The 16571-nt window shown below is 35.1% G+C and overlaps 1 protein-coding gene across 7 annotated transcripts in view; it reads left to right on the forward strand.

The window, feature by feature from the left end:
* Positions 1-16571, forward strand: part of LOC117204944 (fasciclin-1) — a 373763-nt gene that overhangs the window by 279323 nt on the left and 77869 nt on the right. For all 7 annotated transcript variants that reach the window (XM_033442870.1, XM_033442871.1, XM_033442872.1 and 4 more), the window contains exon 3: positions 2745-2935. In XM_033442870.1, the coding sequence (XP_033298761.1) occupies positions 2745-2935 (191 nt within the window). The remainder of the gene's footprint in view (positions 1-2744; positions 2936-16571) is intronic.

Raw genomic sequence — 16571 nt, forward strand, 5'->3', positions numbered from 1 at the left:
AGCAGGCTTTCAGCTACAAGCTGGCCGACGCGCAACGAAAGCATAGAAAAATAGGTTTTTTGGCGAGAGAATATAAATCGATTGCGCAAGCAGCTTTGTACGAATGTTCTCGTTTTGTGGTCGGCCATCGCACCTGTGCCCCAAGGGGTTTCTTGCCGGAAAATAAATGGGATTCGATCGAGGACTTAATCATCCGCCTTCGTTGAAAGGGATGTCTGGGACAAAACGATGCAGAGATCGGGGAGGGAGAGACCTATTGATCGTTCAATGGAACATATTTGTCTAGATTTTTCGATCGTCGTACGTACAATTCGATGCCCACGATGAATAATGTCTCTGCTTTTATTTCATTCTACCCCCTTGTTCACGGTGTAATTCAACGGTATCAAAGATTTCCTTGTTCCTACTAGCTGCAGATAAACGTGGAAATGTATCAGTTACGTGCCTAAATTTCTTTTACCTCCTGTACTTTTCTGTCTCAACATCGTCTGGAGTTTTAATTAGGCTATAATTCTAATAGAATATCGATGAAATTTACACCCTTTGAAATTTTATTAAACGCTTTGATAATTATGAATCTTGATAACCATCTTAATGAAAGTTTAATAGAAATTTTAATAAACTTGAGGAATTCGATTTTACATTAAATTTTACATCTTTATGTCATTGTCATAGAGGTATAGAAGTTACTTATAATTAGTAATTTTATTTATCGAATAAATTATCTTATAAAAATTAACGAATATTGCAATTTTGGATTTCCATGTTCAAATTCATGGTTATCCTTCATAAATTTTTGTTCATTTAAATGTTTCGCAAACGTATAAAAATTCGCTGCCCGGCCGTAACTAATCAATTCAAAGCAGCAAACCAATTTCTAAACACCTGAACTCATCGATCTGTCTTTTACACGGAAAATTTATACACCACATCATAGCCCGATTTTACAACCAAATCACACCACCCATCCACCCAACAAGTTACACTCACTATTCCGTTCTCCACGTTCGAACCACGCTTACACCTCGTCTATCACCGATGTATTTGCATGTGATCTCGTGCAAATCGATCTCTTTCCTCGAAAACGAAGGAGTCATTTTCAGATAAGTCCTCGATCGAGGTCTGTAAAAGGCGTTGATATCCTTTGAAAGAGCGTCGATTCGAGGATCTAGAAGCAAAAACGATCGCACTCACGCGAACTCGAAGAGAGTGGGGACATTTTCGCTGATGCGACGATAAAATGGTTGGCCAGCTCGCCCATCAAACGGAAAGAAACACGAGAAGCTTTTGGTCTAGGACTTGTCGAAACTGCTGTCAGCCTCTCGAACGCAGAAGGGAAAATGACACACACACACACACACACACAAACACATATCTCGTTCACAACTGATAGTTCAAGGAAATGATTCCCTCGGAACCAAGAATTTTTCTCACTAAAAAGAAGGATGAGATAAAGAAAGAATCAAGAGGAAGAAACGTTATCCAAGAGGATCACGACGTTTCTCGATTCTTCTGGAGAAGAAAACGGCAAGGCAGTTTAACGAAACACAGGACCCAATTCCTGACGTCGGTAATGAGCGCCATTGTTGTTGCTCCCATCGCGCGAATTCTCCTCTCCTTTTATGCCTGAGATTGAACTTTTCTCCGCAGGATGCAGAAACGGTATCTATGTTATTGCGGTAGACAGGCGGCTGAAAAAATCTCGGGATTACGAGGACATTCTAGCCGGTAACGAGATAATAAAGAGAACAGCTTTGTAGCTTCGCGGCGAACTCTTTACCATCCCCTCTTGGTAGTCGGTTTTTCTTCCTCTTTGTTGCACCTTTTCCCTATTTTTTCTTTCGGTGCGTTTCTTTTCTTCTTTTTTTTTTTTTTTTTTTCTTTTTCAAATCCCGTTTCCGTGCTCTTGTAACTCGTGTGCTCGTTGCGCTGGAAATAAAATTCTTGTGCTCCGCTCGGTGACGAGCTCGGATTCGAGAACGATCTTTTTACGGTTTGGCTCTGGCGATGATGGGAAGAGGAAGCGACGCGTTTGATGGATTGCACCTTGCGGAAATTTGGCCTTCTACTTAGCTCCGTTGTTCACGGTTTACAGCTTTTTCTTAGTGCCGAGGTTTATTCGGGGTTTAATTGAAATTGTTAAAATTTGACGCGAAAATTGGAATTTGAATTTAATCATGTAATTATGTACTCTGACGAATGTCTTCTATATTTCATTGCTCTTTCAATCATCTTGCGTTTAATTGATATCGTTCGTAGGTATTTAAAAAGAAATTGTAAAGTACAGGTCTTAGTGACTTAATTTGTTAATAAATAATATTGACGATATTCATTGAACCAAAAGTTTATGTCATAAACAATAGTTAAGAAGATTCTAAATTAATTTCCAATCAAGTTCCAATATTTTACTATTTCTTTTCGTAAATGAGTTTTCTTCGCATTCTATTCTATTCCAAATTATTAATGTAGTAGTGCACGAATATTTGTGTATTATATTCACCTCACAGTCAATGATTCAGATAATATGTATTTTTGCAATTTTTGCAAAATTTCCCAATTAATTAATCCATGGAGGAGGCTATTCTTATTGTAACTTTATTATAGAAAATATAAAGAAATCAAATAACAAAGAAATTTTCCATTGAGAGAAATAACTGTGTAATTCTATTTCCATCTAACTATGCATAAATTTTCTGTTAAAGAGAATAATAATACAATAAGAAGTATTCGTTTCTTTGTTTCAGCGAACTCTCCAAAAACGATTGAGAACCTAGGGGATTCAATCTCGTCGGAGTTGGAAGGTAATCCGCCCTTGTGGGTCACCAAGAAAACTGGCACACATGGTCAGGAAGTCTACATAAATAATGCGAAGATCCTTATGGAACGTAGCAATTTCCAATCGAAGGTTACCGTTGCTGGCGACGTAATGACTCAGGTTAGCGTTTTATAACAGTTGTTCAATTTTTTTCAAGTCAGAGATTTTCAAATCATAACCCTAAGCCTCATTTAAACTAGTCAAATTAATAATAAATTTTAAAAGGTCAACGAATACAAACACAATACAATTTTGTATAAAGGAGAAGAATGAAAAAATTGTATCTAATATTTTATGACAATTTCACATTAAATTGTATCTGAATGTCAAGCAACCAATTATTAGATCAAATTTGTTTCAACTAGTCGAAGTTTGTCAACATTTTGTGTTGATTTTGTGAATATAGTCGTACCTCTATAATTGTTTTGTTTGGCCAATATAATAGACAATGTTTTCATTCATTTAACAAAAACTTCACTTTCGTCAAGAATTGTAGTCACGTCGCAAAACATTCTAAAGAAGGAAAAAACACATTCGTGTCGAGAATTGTTCTACGTTTCACGGTAGATTTCTGTGGCGGTTAATTTAATCGCAAATTACTTTTTTGCGAGCGTAATCTCGCGAGTAATTAAGTTAGTTTACGCGGTGCTCCGCGTGAACATGACTTCCGGCGTTCTCGTCGCGATACTCGCGAAACTGCACCTAAGAAGTTGGCATGACGCACTTTCTCTTCTAACGAGCTTTTAATGAGCTGTACAATTCTGTCGGGGTACCAAGCCTCGTTAAATCGATGAATATCGACTCGTCTCGTCGATAAGCTCGTCGAATATTCTTCCCATCCCCAGGCGATGCTTCTTATCGACAAAGGTTTCGCTCTCTGTGAAACAGAAACGCAGCCATCCAATAAAAATTCAACGAATAGAAAGTGGAAAGCGTGAAGGAAGCTTTTTGCAAATGCGGCTGGAAACTTGGATTACTTTGAATCTACTCATAGAATAGAGCTTTAGGTAGAATTATCAGAGGAATTGAACAGTTGAAATTTGATAAATGAATGATAAATGAATTGAAGGTCAGAGATTTTTTTAATTTCAATGTCACTTTACATCGAATAAAAGAATTGATATCTGAAATGATTTATCTTTTAAAATGTTTCTGTAAAGATCCTGAAAAGTTTTTATGTTTTAAGCATAGTGATATTACTTTCTATAGTCATCCTACCTAACTAAGATGCGAACTAGTTTATGTTGAAAATAGGAGTTAATATGTTTATTTTTATTATTATTTTTTTGTTTAGATATTAGATACTAACAATATTTTAGATTTAATTAATTGTATGTAGTATACAGAAAGATTATATTTCAAACATAATTGCTTCGTGTGATAATTGATTTCAAATTCAATTACCACTCGGCAACTCCAAAGTTTCAGTACTTCTTACTTCAGAATTGAGGAGTAATTGCTTCTTGTAGCAAAGGTGTCCTTGTATGATTAGAAACTACTTAGCCTAAGTTCTGTTATACGGTCAATTAAGTCACTAACCAAATTTGCTAATTACGCTTTAATCGCAACTTAGACTCGTAATCAATTTTAACTCCGTAACACTCAGATTTATCAATTTCAAATTAATAAATGGAAAAGTTCACTTTATAACTATCTGTTATATTCCTTTCGATCTCCGTTCTGAAACATTTGATACTCCCAGCGTCCACCGTTCTTCGAATCAGTTCCCGAGAAATTTCCTTTAATCTACATCCAGTATTATCGGACCGATGAAAATCATGGAGGGACCAGTCTTCGACTAATCTCTTCAACGCGCTCGACCGTAGATCAAGTCTCTCTTCCGTTCATCTCCCTCTGACCCCTCGCGCTCTTTTTTTCTCCGGTTCACTTTTCTCTCTCCCGCTGGTATTAGAGAAACTTTTCTCATCCACTTAACGCAGAAGTTCTATCGCGGCCGATACTTCCTGGCCGTTCGTAGAGCACGAAAGTATCGGATCATAATTAATGTAGACAAAAGTGGGCTAATCGAATAACTTTTTACATTCCGATTCGATGAACTTCGCCGTCTACTGCCGGCTACCTCGATGAAGCTCGAGCCGGAACTTTCTTTTACGCTCTGATGATTAACTCATCGGCAACACGGTTGCTTCTTCGCAACCAACTACGCTCGAATTCTGTTAATGCAGAAACAATCAAATTACTCTTTCATGCACCGTCAACATCTAATTATTAAGAACGGTGGATATATTTTAGAGACGTTGTAGTCCTTTTGTGACGGAGCATCCTCATTTATAGGAATCAATTAAATAGAAAGAATTTTCTTATAAAGGTATTTTTTAAAAATATCGTATTTTAAAAATATGTTCTTAAGTTTCTGAAATAAGAGGATGAAGCGATTTGTAATTTTTATTTAATCTGTTAGCAACAAATTATTTTTATATGTTTTATATGTATGTTATTTTTAGATTATATTCTTATATGTAGTTATTGTACTTAGATAATATTTCATAAAATTAAAAATAATAATGATTTTATACGTAAATATAGAATACGAATGATTTTTTATTCAAATATATATTTACACCAATTTTTTTAAAAAGTGTTTAATAAAACGAGAACAAAAAATTCTAGAAGTTTAGACACGAAAATCTCTTCTAAAATCGTTTTGAAGAAAAAATTTGCGAACATGGAATTAAATCTAAATCCAGCTAGTGTTCAAGTAAAATTTTAATGTGGGTCAAAATTAATCCGATCCTCGTTGTACGCAATCCGCTGTCCGAAGATTAAAATGTAATGCAGCAATAAAAATTTTCCGTAGAAATACATTGTCAGGAGCATCACAATTTCTGCTTGCTAAATTCCCCTGTATTGTTCGATTTCCAGATATGAAAGAACAAGCTCAAAGAATTTCGCTACGTAATATACTTCGATTTCATATCTTATTTTCATTCCTGTGAAAAAATTTATCGAATTTACCTTTTAATATTTCCAATTTTCTACAATATTTACTTCAAAATAAAATGTCTACATTCTAGCAAATCTGTACTAGATTTCTAATATATTGTTTACATAAGAATCTATGTAAACAAAAAGATTCCAAAAATGTAAAATTCACGATTAAATTTAAACGAATTTACAGAATATTAATAAAATCGCGCGCCTCAAAGTCACCGACACGAATAGGTAACTGGAACAAGAATTCGTTAGGCAAATCTCACCTCCATTGTGTCTCTGTCATTTCCAATATCACGTAGAATTTTCGAAATTTCTCTATTATTTTCAATATCATTCGCGTATCCCAATTATTTTCAATTTTTACCATTTACGTGTCTGTACAATTTCCAATATCCCAAAAGCCAAACTTCAGCCCTTAAAAAAATAAACAACGCACACCCCTATTCCACTCGATACCCATTCGATTAACTTTCGAAGCATAAACCACCCTTATCCCGCGTTGTCCTAACAAACTCACACCTTTATAGCTCAGAAAACAGATTCACACCCTTCGAAGATGGCTCGAACAAAGGGCGTGCTGTTCCCCATTGACTAAACGCAGCCTATCGAATATTCTCACGCAGCTTCACCCTGTTCAACGACGAAACTATCCGCCAAGTATTCGACCAGCCCTCTGACTGATTTTCAATTTGCTCCTCATCCTGGATACGTTCCTTTGAAACGACTCTGCTGCTCTCTTTCAACCCGTTTTTTTTCGCTCGCTCCAGCTCGTGGCCTCACCCTGACGCGCGCCATTTTCCCCCCCATTAAACGTAACTCTTTAGCCGATCCGGCTGATGGGTCGACGGAGTTATTCGGCCTGGAATTTCTTTAAATTGTTAAGAAACAGGGACGGGAGCAGGGGACGCCTCGGGCGACGCGTCAACGAGGCGCGTTCCAACAGCGTCTAATGAGATCAAAAGCCCGCGAGCTTTCCAGATTAAAAACGTCCCCGCCTTCTTGACCCGACAGACCTCCGCTGCTCTTTCTACGGACTTTCTATAGACGTGTGTAGTATATCGGGGAATTCTTCTATTTGCTTGGTATTCCGAGGGTGGATGGAGAAGTCGTTAAGTCTCCTGGTTATTGAAATTTTTAAGGAGAGTTGCAGTGGTCGGAAAGTTAAAGTAGTTTGTCGAAGGATGTAGTTAACTCTATGCATTCTAGTGTTTTGAATGTTGGATTTGTAAGATATATTTAATATATTCTGGTACAAGACGTAATATATTTTTGTTGTAATGCATAATATTTTATGGCATGTATGTGTGTATAGTATCTCGCCTTGAAGAATAAATAAAACACAGGCGATAATCGAGACAGCGTGATGTGTGCGGGAAAATTGGTTCCTTTTTTATGTATAAATATGTATCCGCGAGCGTGATCTCTGTACGTGTATATTTGTTCGTTTCTTCTTGTATGCATTTCAAAGAAACATAATAGTTGAAATAAAACTAAACTGTACCAGTCTTACAAATACAATGTCGATTCGAGTTGTCCGTTAAATATGGACTTCAATACTATTTAGTGATTAATTCCCTACTTGATTAATAAAATATAGATTGATGTCAAATTCTATCGACATAATCGAAACAATCGTGACTCGTTAAAATGCTAATGAAATTTCAAAATGCTTTATGTAACGCACACAATATATACGTGAAACGCTTCTTGAAGTAGATTCTTTCAAATCAGGTTGATATATTGAATTCCAAAATCACTATCTTCAGAAAAAGTTCGATTATATCATGTTTTACACCCAGCACATAGATTTGTTTTCAGATTATCGATAAAATGATTTTTCCTTTACATTTCGACTTCTCGAGATCTCTTAACTCTTCTCAGCCTTTTTTGTTGTCCCTTTCGATCGTTAGTGAAACGTTTTCGTGTTAGCGTACATTTTTTAACAAGCCGTAACGCTGCGCTGTTTTGTCCTCTTGGCTCACAGAGAGATTCGGTCGCATTTACACCGGCGAAATCTCGGCTTTATTTCGTTCCAAATCGAGTTACCGCGTAGAACCAACTTCTCTGATACTTTTCCCTTCTTCTTGTCCCATCGCATTCCCGGCCCTCCCGAGGGAAGTTTCTCTACAGACTGCTGGAGTGTCTCGTAAAAGGAAATTGCATCGTGAAGGAGACGAGCCGACGCAACCGCGAAAACTGCCTTGAGACGCGGAATTCGTTTTCTAGATTGAGCACGAGACGTAATCGTTAATTCGTCGTTGATCTCGGCATAAACGATTCTGTCTCTAGTCTTTACGGATTCTTTTCACTTTGTTACGATCTTCACTTGGTAAAGGAATAAGAGATGATTTCTCCAGTTCGTAAAGGAGTTACTTATATAGTTTCTTTAATCAATACTAAATCAACTAGCCTGTAACGTCTAACGAAAAATTTTCTAATCCACGTGAAAGCCAATCACGTGTTTTATTTTTCATATGAGAATGATTTTAAAATCCAATACCTCGTCAAATAGCTATGTATTACCAAGATTGTCTTTTTATTTGGTGTAGCTATAGAGTTTTCTTGAAGAATATTACATTAAAATGATTGATTTCTCAACTTTCTTGAAAAATATTGATTTCGAAAATGGTTCTATTAATTTATAGTTATATCTATATAGTAGTTATAATTTACCTATTAGTATCATATTTATAATTTTTTCACTAAACTTTATGGATTTGTTATCTTTTCGACTTTATTACTATCACAAGTATCTAGATGGCAATATCTCTTGAATATCTTTCGAATCATTAATCTACTTGTAAAATTCATATCTACAATTACAAGAAAAATGAAGATTATTAATGAAGCACCTACCAATTATAAACTTCTGTTAAAAACATTAATTTTTGTTATTTCACCATTATTCATTTAGACTATAACGATAAATCCACTTATATTCTTTTATAAAGAAAAATCAGGATATATTTTTCACTCCAGAGAGTATTGATTCCGAATACTATTTCATCTGTAATGTAGTTAACTTAAAATAAACATAATCATAAAATAAACGAAATATAATTCCTGTATTTTTTAACCGACTTACAGAGCACGTTTCGATAAAACGAATTGAAATATAATTACTAGCATATTTTAACATTGCAAAACAATGTGATCGCTTTGATTTTTTGTCGACAATAACAAGGAAGCTTTAAATTGTCTCATACCGTAACTCGTAATAATACCCAATCGATTTAACGATGAAATATTCCAGCGTTCCATATCCATTTTGCCGCGAGTGCGGCATATATTTTACATATCTATGGAATTGAAAGCGGATATGCGCGTATTATTCCCATACATGTATTTCAACCAGAGGCACATACACACACGTACACGCGCTCTCGATATACATACGCATATGTATACGCACATTCTATATTCCGTTCTACGGTATCAAGATGAAAGTCGAATTTGTCTTTCAACGGAAATATCCTTTTAAAAGCAAACGCTGTGTATCTTTGATGTTGCCTTCGTCTCCTGATTTTATGACATTTGTCCTGTTCAAACGGTGTAATGAATACAAATTGATCATAAATTTAAATTGAAACACCGTAGACGCGTCGCATCTTCTAGTTAACCGCCGAAACAGATTCGCGTTAATAAGCTTCTTTCTCCATTTTTGTTCCTCTCGAATTGCACTTCTTTCGATTTTCCATCAATATTCTTTTGTTTTTGTTGAATTTCTACCAGGAATTTATATTGCATCTAATTCCTTTCTTTCTAGAATGAATTGAAACTATGATGAAGAAAATCCAGAAATTTATTTTTTCAATCAATGAAATATGTATATTTTATTTAGTATCGGATCGCTTTTAGCTAGTTGTTCATTTTGTTCATATGCGTTTTTAGTTTAGATTCTATTATTCATAAATAGCAGTTTTACTTCACGATTGCTCCATTCACTTTTACCGCCATTTCAATTCAATTTCAATCTTGCTGCTATTTAATTATAAATCAAGCATGATCGATTCAATTCTGGTTCAGTCATTACGTGTATTTTTAATTAAATTTGTTATTTCTCCGTGTGCCGTGTATTTCGTTTATTTTACAGTTAAAATTCTATAAAATTTTAGTTTAATTTCAGTACCAATCCGACTTCATACTTCATTTTCTTCCGATTTAAATTCAATTCCTATTCCATTTTCAAACAACGCGTCTCTATTCCTACTGTTCAAGTTCGATTTAATCGATTCCAAATTAATGTCCATTTCATTCCTATTTAGTTGCATTTAATTGAAATATTAGTACAATTTAATTCTGTTAGCTTTAGCCAACCGAATCAGTATAGTAATCAATACATACTGCAGTTCTACAAAATGCAGTATGTAATTGTAAATCATTCCACTGAAGTATACAATTTTTATCACCTTTAATGGAAGGTCTCATAAAAATGGTAGAAATCTTTATCAAAAATAAAGTATGTTCAGGTAATTTATACATAAAATTTGTATTTATTTAAAAGATTTTGTTATGGATGTCCACTTATACTCTTTACCTATTAATCCTTTTATTAAAGTTCTTCTACACGCTGTCTATTAAGTTCTTTATTAAGTTACTGTTCTACTCTTCGTGTATTGATTCCTTCTACTCGTTCGTTTATTAAATTATATACCATTCTGCTCTTCTCCTGTTAAATTAGTACCAAATTTTATTATTCAATTTCTCCTATTAAATTCTTTCCTACTAAATTAACATGATACATAACGTCTAATAAATTCTAACTTTACTCACAATTTTCTCAAACTGAATAGTTTGTACCATTTTTCATCCGAACCTCATGCCAATGGACTTGTATTCAAAATTAATATATTTTACACTGCGTAAAAGTAACAGATAGCTTATTCGCCAACTCTACGCTCTATACACTGATGCGTATCAAAGTTCCTCAACTTTTGTTACATCACTTGGTGGGATTAGCGGCCTGCTTTTCTCCATAGAATTTTAGATTCATGGATAATCTCGCCTCGGTAGCGCAAGGCGTCGCGCCGTTCCTTCGTTCTAACTACGGCTTTTCTGGCCTTCACGCGGCATCGTTCTTCGAGCTGTGAATAACAGAGGCTTTAGGAATTTCCTCGGAGTATTTTTTCGCTGGGGCATCCAACATGTGATATAGTCCGCGGAGCGAGATCGTAAACGTTAATGGTGCCGGGACTTTGTCAGTTATTACGGTACTTCCGAGTTGATCTCGTGTTCCACCGAGGATATACTTCCGGGCAGAAAAGCGAAAACGGAACGGCGTAGCGGCTTAAATAAGCTAGGAAATATAATATTTTTATACGATTTCAAGCTGTCCAGCGCTCCGTGTTAACCATTGCGTTCTTTTAACGCCCTTGTTACGATGTCGCAGTGTTAGAGCAATTTCAGCCGAATTCAGTTTTAGTTCTCTCCTATCGTTTCTAGTTTTTCCTTTTTCCCATACTGAGCTGCTCGATAACGATGATAATAATACGTATAATTAACATAATGATCTACCACCTTACAATTAGAAAATTCTTCGCCGACTGTCGCGATTATATCGGTACAATTTACAACCAATATGAAGATGCATGAAACGTAGAAGATATAAGATATCTGGCGAAAATGACTATACAATGAGTAGACAACGTGGGAATAGCCACCATAAACACATAAATAAGTATTAAATTTGAGTTTATTAACACGTGAATCGCTAACTGGTTTAAATACTTCTGTAACTTTTGACAAGTTTTCAGATTCGTTTCAAATTTCGTCGACGTAATCACAATAGTCGAGCCTCATTATAGTGTTAATGAAATTTCAAAATGTTTTGTATAACGCAGGTGTAATAATATATTCGTAAACAGTTTCTACGAATACTTTCGTAAGCCACTGTTGCTGTGTTCGTAAAAGCCCGCAAATCTGCCGCAGGAAATACGCGTCCATGATAAACTTTTAATGGGTGTTAACAGGGCGAGAACGTTGCGATCCGATTTTGCACGAAGATTAGCGGAGGTCAGTTGGCGTGGTTTTAATCTCGCGTAGCGTTCCTGTTCGTCGAACGAGGGGGGAAGCAAAAGGGGAAACGAGTAGAGGAAATCGGCGCCATGGTGTCTGGACGCCACACCCTGATAAACCCGGAACCGTCCGCTGTTCTCGGCACACAAGACGAAGAAGAGCGTTATAGTAATCGAACGGAATGGAACCAGCAGTTTATGTTCTCAATTCGCGCTTTCTCGTATCTTAGGCAAGTTTTGCACGTATACTCGCCAACAGGCAAGCAAATGGGAACGCGAAACGGACGTGTTTTTACGCTCGTCTATCACTTACGAGCCATGATTTTCCGAATTCGGTAATGGTTTTCGGAAATGGGTCGCCGAACGAATTGTCTGCCTCGACCTAAAATAGAATCCTTATTTATTCGCTCGAGACAATCGAAAATCCTGTTGCCTTCGTACGACGAATGTTTTAATGCTTCCGGCAGGAAATGGCTTGTTTTATTTCATGGAAGCAGATTCATGCCAGTAGATTAGTAGTGAAGGGATGTTATTTGAATTTTTAGGGGCAATTTGTTTCTGATTCATTTGGATTAGTAGTTTCGTTGTTATAAAACTGATAGTATGGAAGAAGACTTTTTATTACGTTTGTCTTTTGTAGCAGACACCGAAGATATTAGGAATCTAGCGATTCTTTATATTTATTTTTTTTTTTTGTGTATTTGATAAATTTGATTGCAACAAAGATATGAAAAGTGCAAAACTAAATTTTATTATATTAAATATTTACTGTAACTCTTAACATTTATATTTATTTCTTTCGATTGAATAAATTTCAAGTTTGGAACATTTCTGTCATTAGCTTAGTTTTATTACCACTGTAGCGTGAAGAATGAGTTTCTAATTTTTAATTTTCATTGCTGGTGGCTCGTAAATAATCTGTGTTTAAAACACCATACAAGTTCGCAAACATATAACAAAGATACTCGCGGAACCGTCGTAAAATTCCACTCCATTAACTAAGCATTTGTTAATTTACGTGTCCGCTGGGGTACCATGAAGAAACAATTAATTACGAATAGCCATAACGAACCATTCGCCTGTTTTTATTAATGGTCGCATTCGAGGGTGTAAATGTGACTTCGGCCCCAAGACGGTGGCTAGGACGGGCTGAACTTCGAATTAACGACCTCTTGGAGAAATGTTATAGTATTCCCCCCTGTGCTCTATCATCTGTGATAAAAACAACGGCAAACTAAACCAGAAGTAAATTGAAAACGTTGAAATATCGCTAATGCATGGGTTGCAATTAAGGAAATTTTACGGTACTGAATTTCGAACTAATTCCATGAAGAAAATATTTCCAATGAATGTTTGAAAGAAGACATATTAATAAGAGAGGTACTAAGTAACTTCATAACGGATTTTACTTTTCCAGATTTTTGACAAAAGGTGGAATCACACATCACAGGTTAAAATATAAGAATTGAAAGCGCAGAAATGATGAAATTTGTCGAAAAATGAGAAAATGATGTGATACGTGTGAGAAATACACCTACGTAAAATTTGAACGATAAACGATACATAAACTTTTTGTTCGAAGTTTTGCAAAATGCACATAGTTTTGTACTATAATTAAAAATATGTATTATTATAATGATACCATTATGAACAACATTGTTCGAAAAATATATATAGTTGTTACAATAAACCTTAAATACACGAGTAACGCCTATTAAAACTATTACAAGTTTAAACAATTACTGTTACAAAACTAATGGAAATTTGTAAAACCTATTGCACTCAGCAGAGAGAGTAAACCTTCCTTTGTAATATGCTTTTTGTTTCATTTCTATCCGACTTTCCATTGTCGAGATATCGTCGTTCGAAGAGTACCGAATTTTTCAATAACTTTCTATCGTTGTTTCTCTCGCACGCTCGGACCTCTCACTCGCATAGCGTCACTGACCAATCACAACCTAGTCAATAGTGCGCTGGTCAGTGACAGACAGCGTCTGCGTTTTTTTTACTATTTCTACTATTAAACGTACGCATTTCCTGAAAAAGATATAGGTCAGATAGGCTGCAGGCTGTCATTCATAGTTTCATAGGCTTAGATACACTGCTATTATACTTTCTAGTGCTGTATCTTCGGAACCAATTGAGATATCGACGTAAATCAAAATGCATTATTAAGGGTACTCTTTTGACTATCTTCTAGACAGATAATACTAAAATATTTCGTGATTGTTTTATGTGTACTTAATAAAACTTGTTGGTAAGTTATTTTAAAAAAGTCTAAAAGAAAAAAGACTATTCAAAGAGAATTAGATGGTTTTACATTAGTTTTTGTATACGAAATTTTTACGCTATAAATTTCCTATTTCTCAAAGTAACAGAAGTTTCAAGGCTCAATTACAGAAAATTTAAACTTCTTTTTTCTTACTGTTATCATACACTGATAGCTATTTCAAATTCTCGTCAAATTTCTCATCGTTCACAAAAATTATTTCCATAAGTTGCCATTATTGTTATTTATCGATATAATATTATCACTAATTAATATTAAATTTGTTATCATTTTTCTTCTGAATTTCGTCATTAAAAGATTCACTCTCTTACGTATTCTCACTCGATAGCTTTCTGCCAATAAATACGACATCGACGCAGCTAAGTTAAAAACCTGGAAACACAGCGACACATTTCTATCGTGTCTTTAATTTCACAGCAGTTGTTTCAGGACAGAAGTATTCCTTTAACCGCGCCAAGAGAAATGGCAACGTCTCCCTGAAAGATGTACGCCCGTTGTCCCAGAAAGTTCGCCCCCAAGAAATGTCGTGTTCCAGGAACAGGTACTCGCCACACGTAACAGCCTCTGTGTAAAATTCATCCGGAGGAGAATATAACCCGTTCTGGGTGAACCAGCACAGAGAAGAATTGTCTGTCCCGAGGAATCGAATCTGAAAGTTGCCTGGTTCAGTTGTCTTCCATTCTACGAAACATATACAGGGTGTTTCTTAAACATTTCTCAGTATTTCACAAGTTCAACAAATATAAGAAAACTGGAAAGTAAATGTCATACTTGCATAAGCTGGATTTTCTATTTGGATTATGATGAATTGAGAAAGTATCGGTTACTAAATTTATAGTTCTACATTTAACGCGAGTAGTGTAACCAAAATGATGGACCTAATCGTTTGGCAGATGAGTAGTAAAAATAGTAAAAAAAAATTACGGTTAATAACAATCTTTCCCTTTCGTGAACAATCGAAATTCTAATCACAGAAAGTTAAATTTCCACAAATTTTTATAATTCACGAAGTTCAAGCACGATCTATCTTTATTCACACGATATCTTTTCTTATTCACCTTTCATATATTCACAGTCTGAATCACTGAATTTATAAATGAAAGTTATTCTATACACAGAAACATGTATAGATATGAAATCATATAAGAAATTAAAGTTTCGCTGGGACACTTTGATCTTCCCTCTCTAATGATTCGCGTCTGGCAAGCAAGATAAATGGACATCAAAGGAATACAGAAAGTTTGCTCATCCTCGTCGTCGTTGCAGAGAAACGAGACGATTCATTTCTAGGTAGCCACTCTGGCATACAAACACGAACGCGTATCATTGTTTTTTTCCTTGGTAGCTCCGTGACAGAATCCTTTGCAGCCGAGTCCTCATGCCGGATAAATGGAACAAGCTCTTCCACCCACTCTTTTCTATTTTCTTTGTTATCATACAATCTCTCTGGCCTCTGTTTTTCTTTATTGAGCATCGAGAGGAACGTAGCTTTTAACATGGCTCTCTTACCAGTGAAGAAACGTTTCGACATAGCAGCGGTTTATAAACTGGAATCGACAGATCCTCGTTTTACTCTCGTGTTCACTGGCTACAATGCTCAACCGCCTATACGCGTATGTTCAATGGCTTACTTCGCGTACGTGAGTAATTTAGTGTATAACATACAAGGAAGATAATAAGTAATATGTCGGGGAATAAAGAGAAAATTTTGCTAGAATGTGGTGTGTTTAATTCATTTCGAAGACAAAATGCAATGATATGTTAGGTTGAGTAACGAAGTATATGTTAGCGCTTTCTTCTTTTTTTAAAGCAGTACGTCAAGCGTTATTAATAATTAAGAAGTATCTTACGTATCAAATTATTTTATAAATATATCTTTCATCGAAAAATTCAAATATGTCTATTTTTATATTATTTAAAGACTTGTGCAACATTCTTCGAAATAATATACATTAATATGACCATGCATTACACGAATGATGATACAATAATGAAAGATGGAAATAATGTTTCTTTTGCTCATTAGCAAAAAGCGATGAAATATCATTTGTATTTGTATGAAGCTATTATCATCATGACATACTATAGCTGTAAATAATTTATAAATATGTGTCCGTATTTTATGAAAGAATTCAAGGATACCTTTTATTTAATTATAAAAAGTCGATTGTATTACTCACATTCCGAATTTGAGAAAACAATTTTTATTATAACAAAAACGATCTAATTATTCCTAAAGTGTCTAAAAGCATGCTTCAAGAAATTGCCTTTCTAAGAGAGACGAGTTTCTTGTAAAAACCATTTCAAAGCTACCCCAAAAATATCAGAAATCTATCGAGAAGAAAAAAAGAACAAAATGCACTAACTTTACAAAGACACGATACTTCCAAATTTCCAATATTCCTCAATTTCTTTCCGAACTTTCCATGCAATCCAATATATCCAATATCTAAAATAATTCACTTTGCAAAAAAGCTTCACTTCTCTAAAATCATTT

This window comes from Bombus bifarius, unplaced genomic scaffold (genome assembly GCF_011952205.1).
Source record: "Bombus bifarius isolate JDL3187 unplaced genomic scaffold, Bbif_JDL3187 scf7180000007984, whole genome shotgun sequence".
Lineage (NCBI taxonomy): Eukaryota > Metazoa > Arthropoda > Insecta > Hymenoptera > Apidae > Bombus > Bombus bifarius.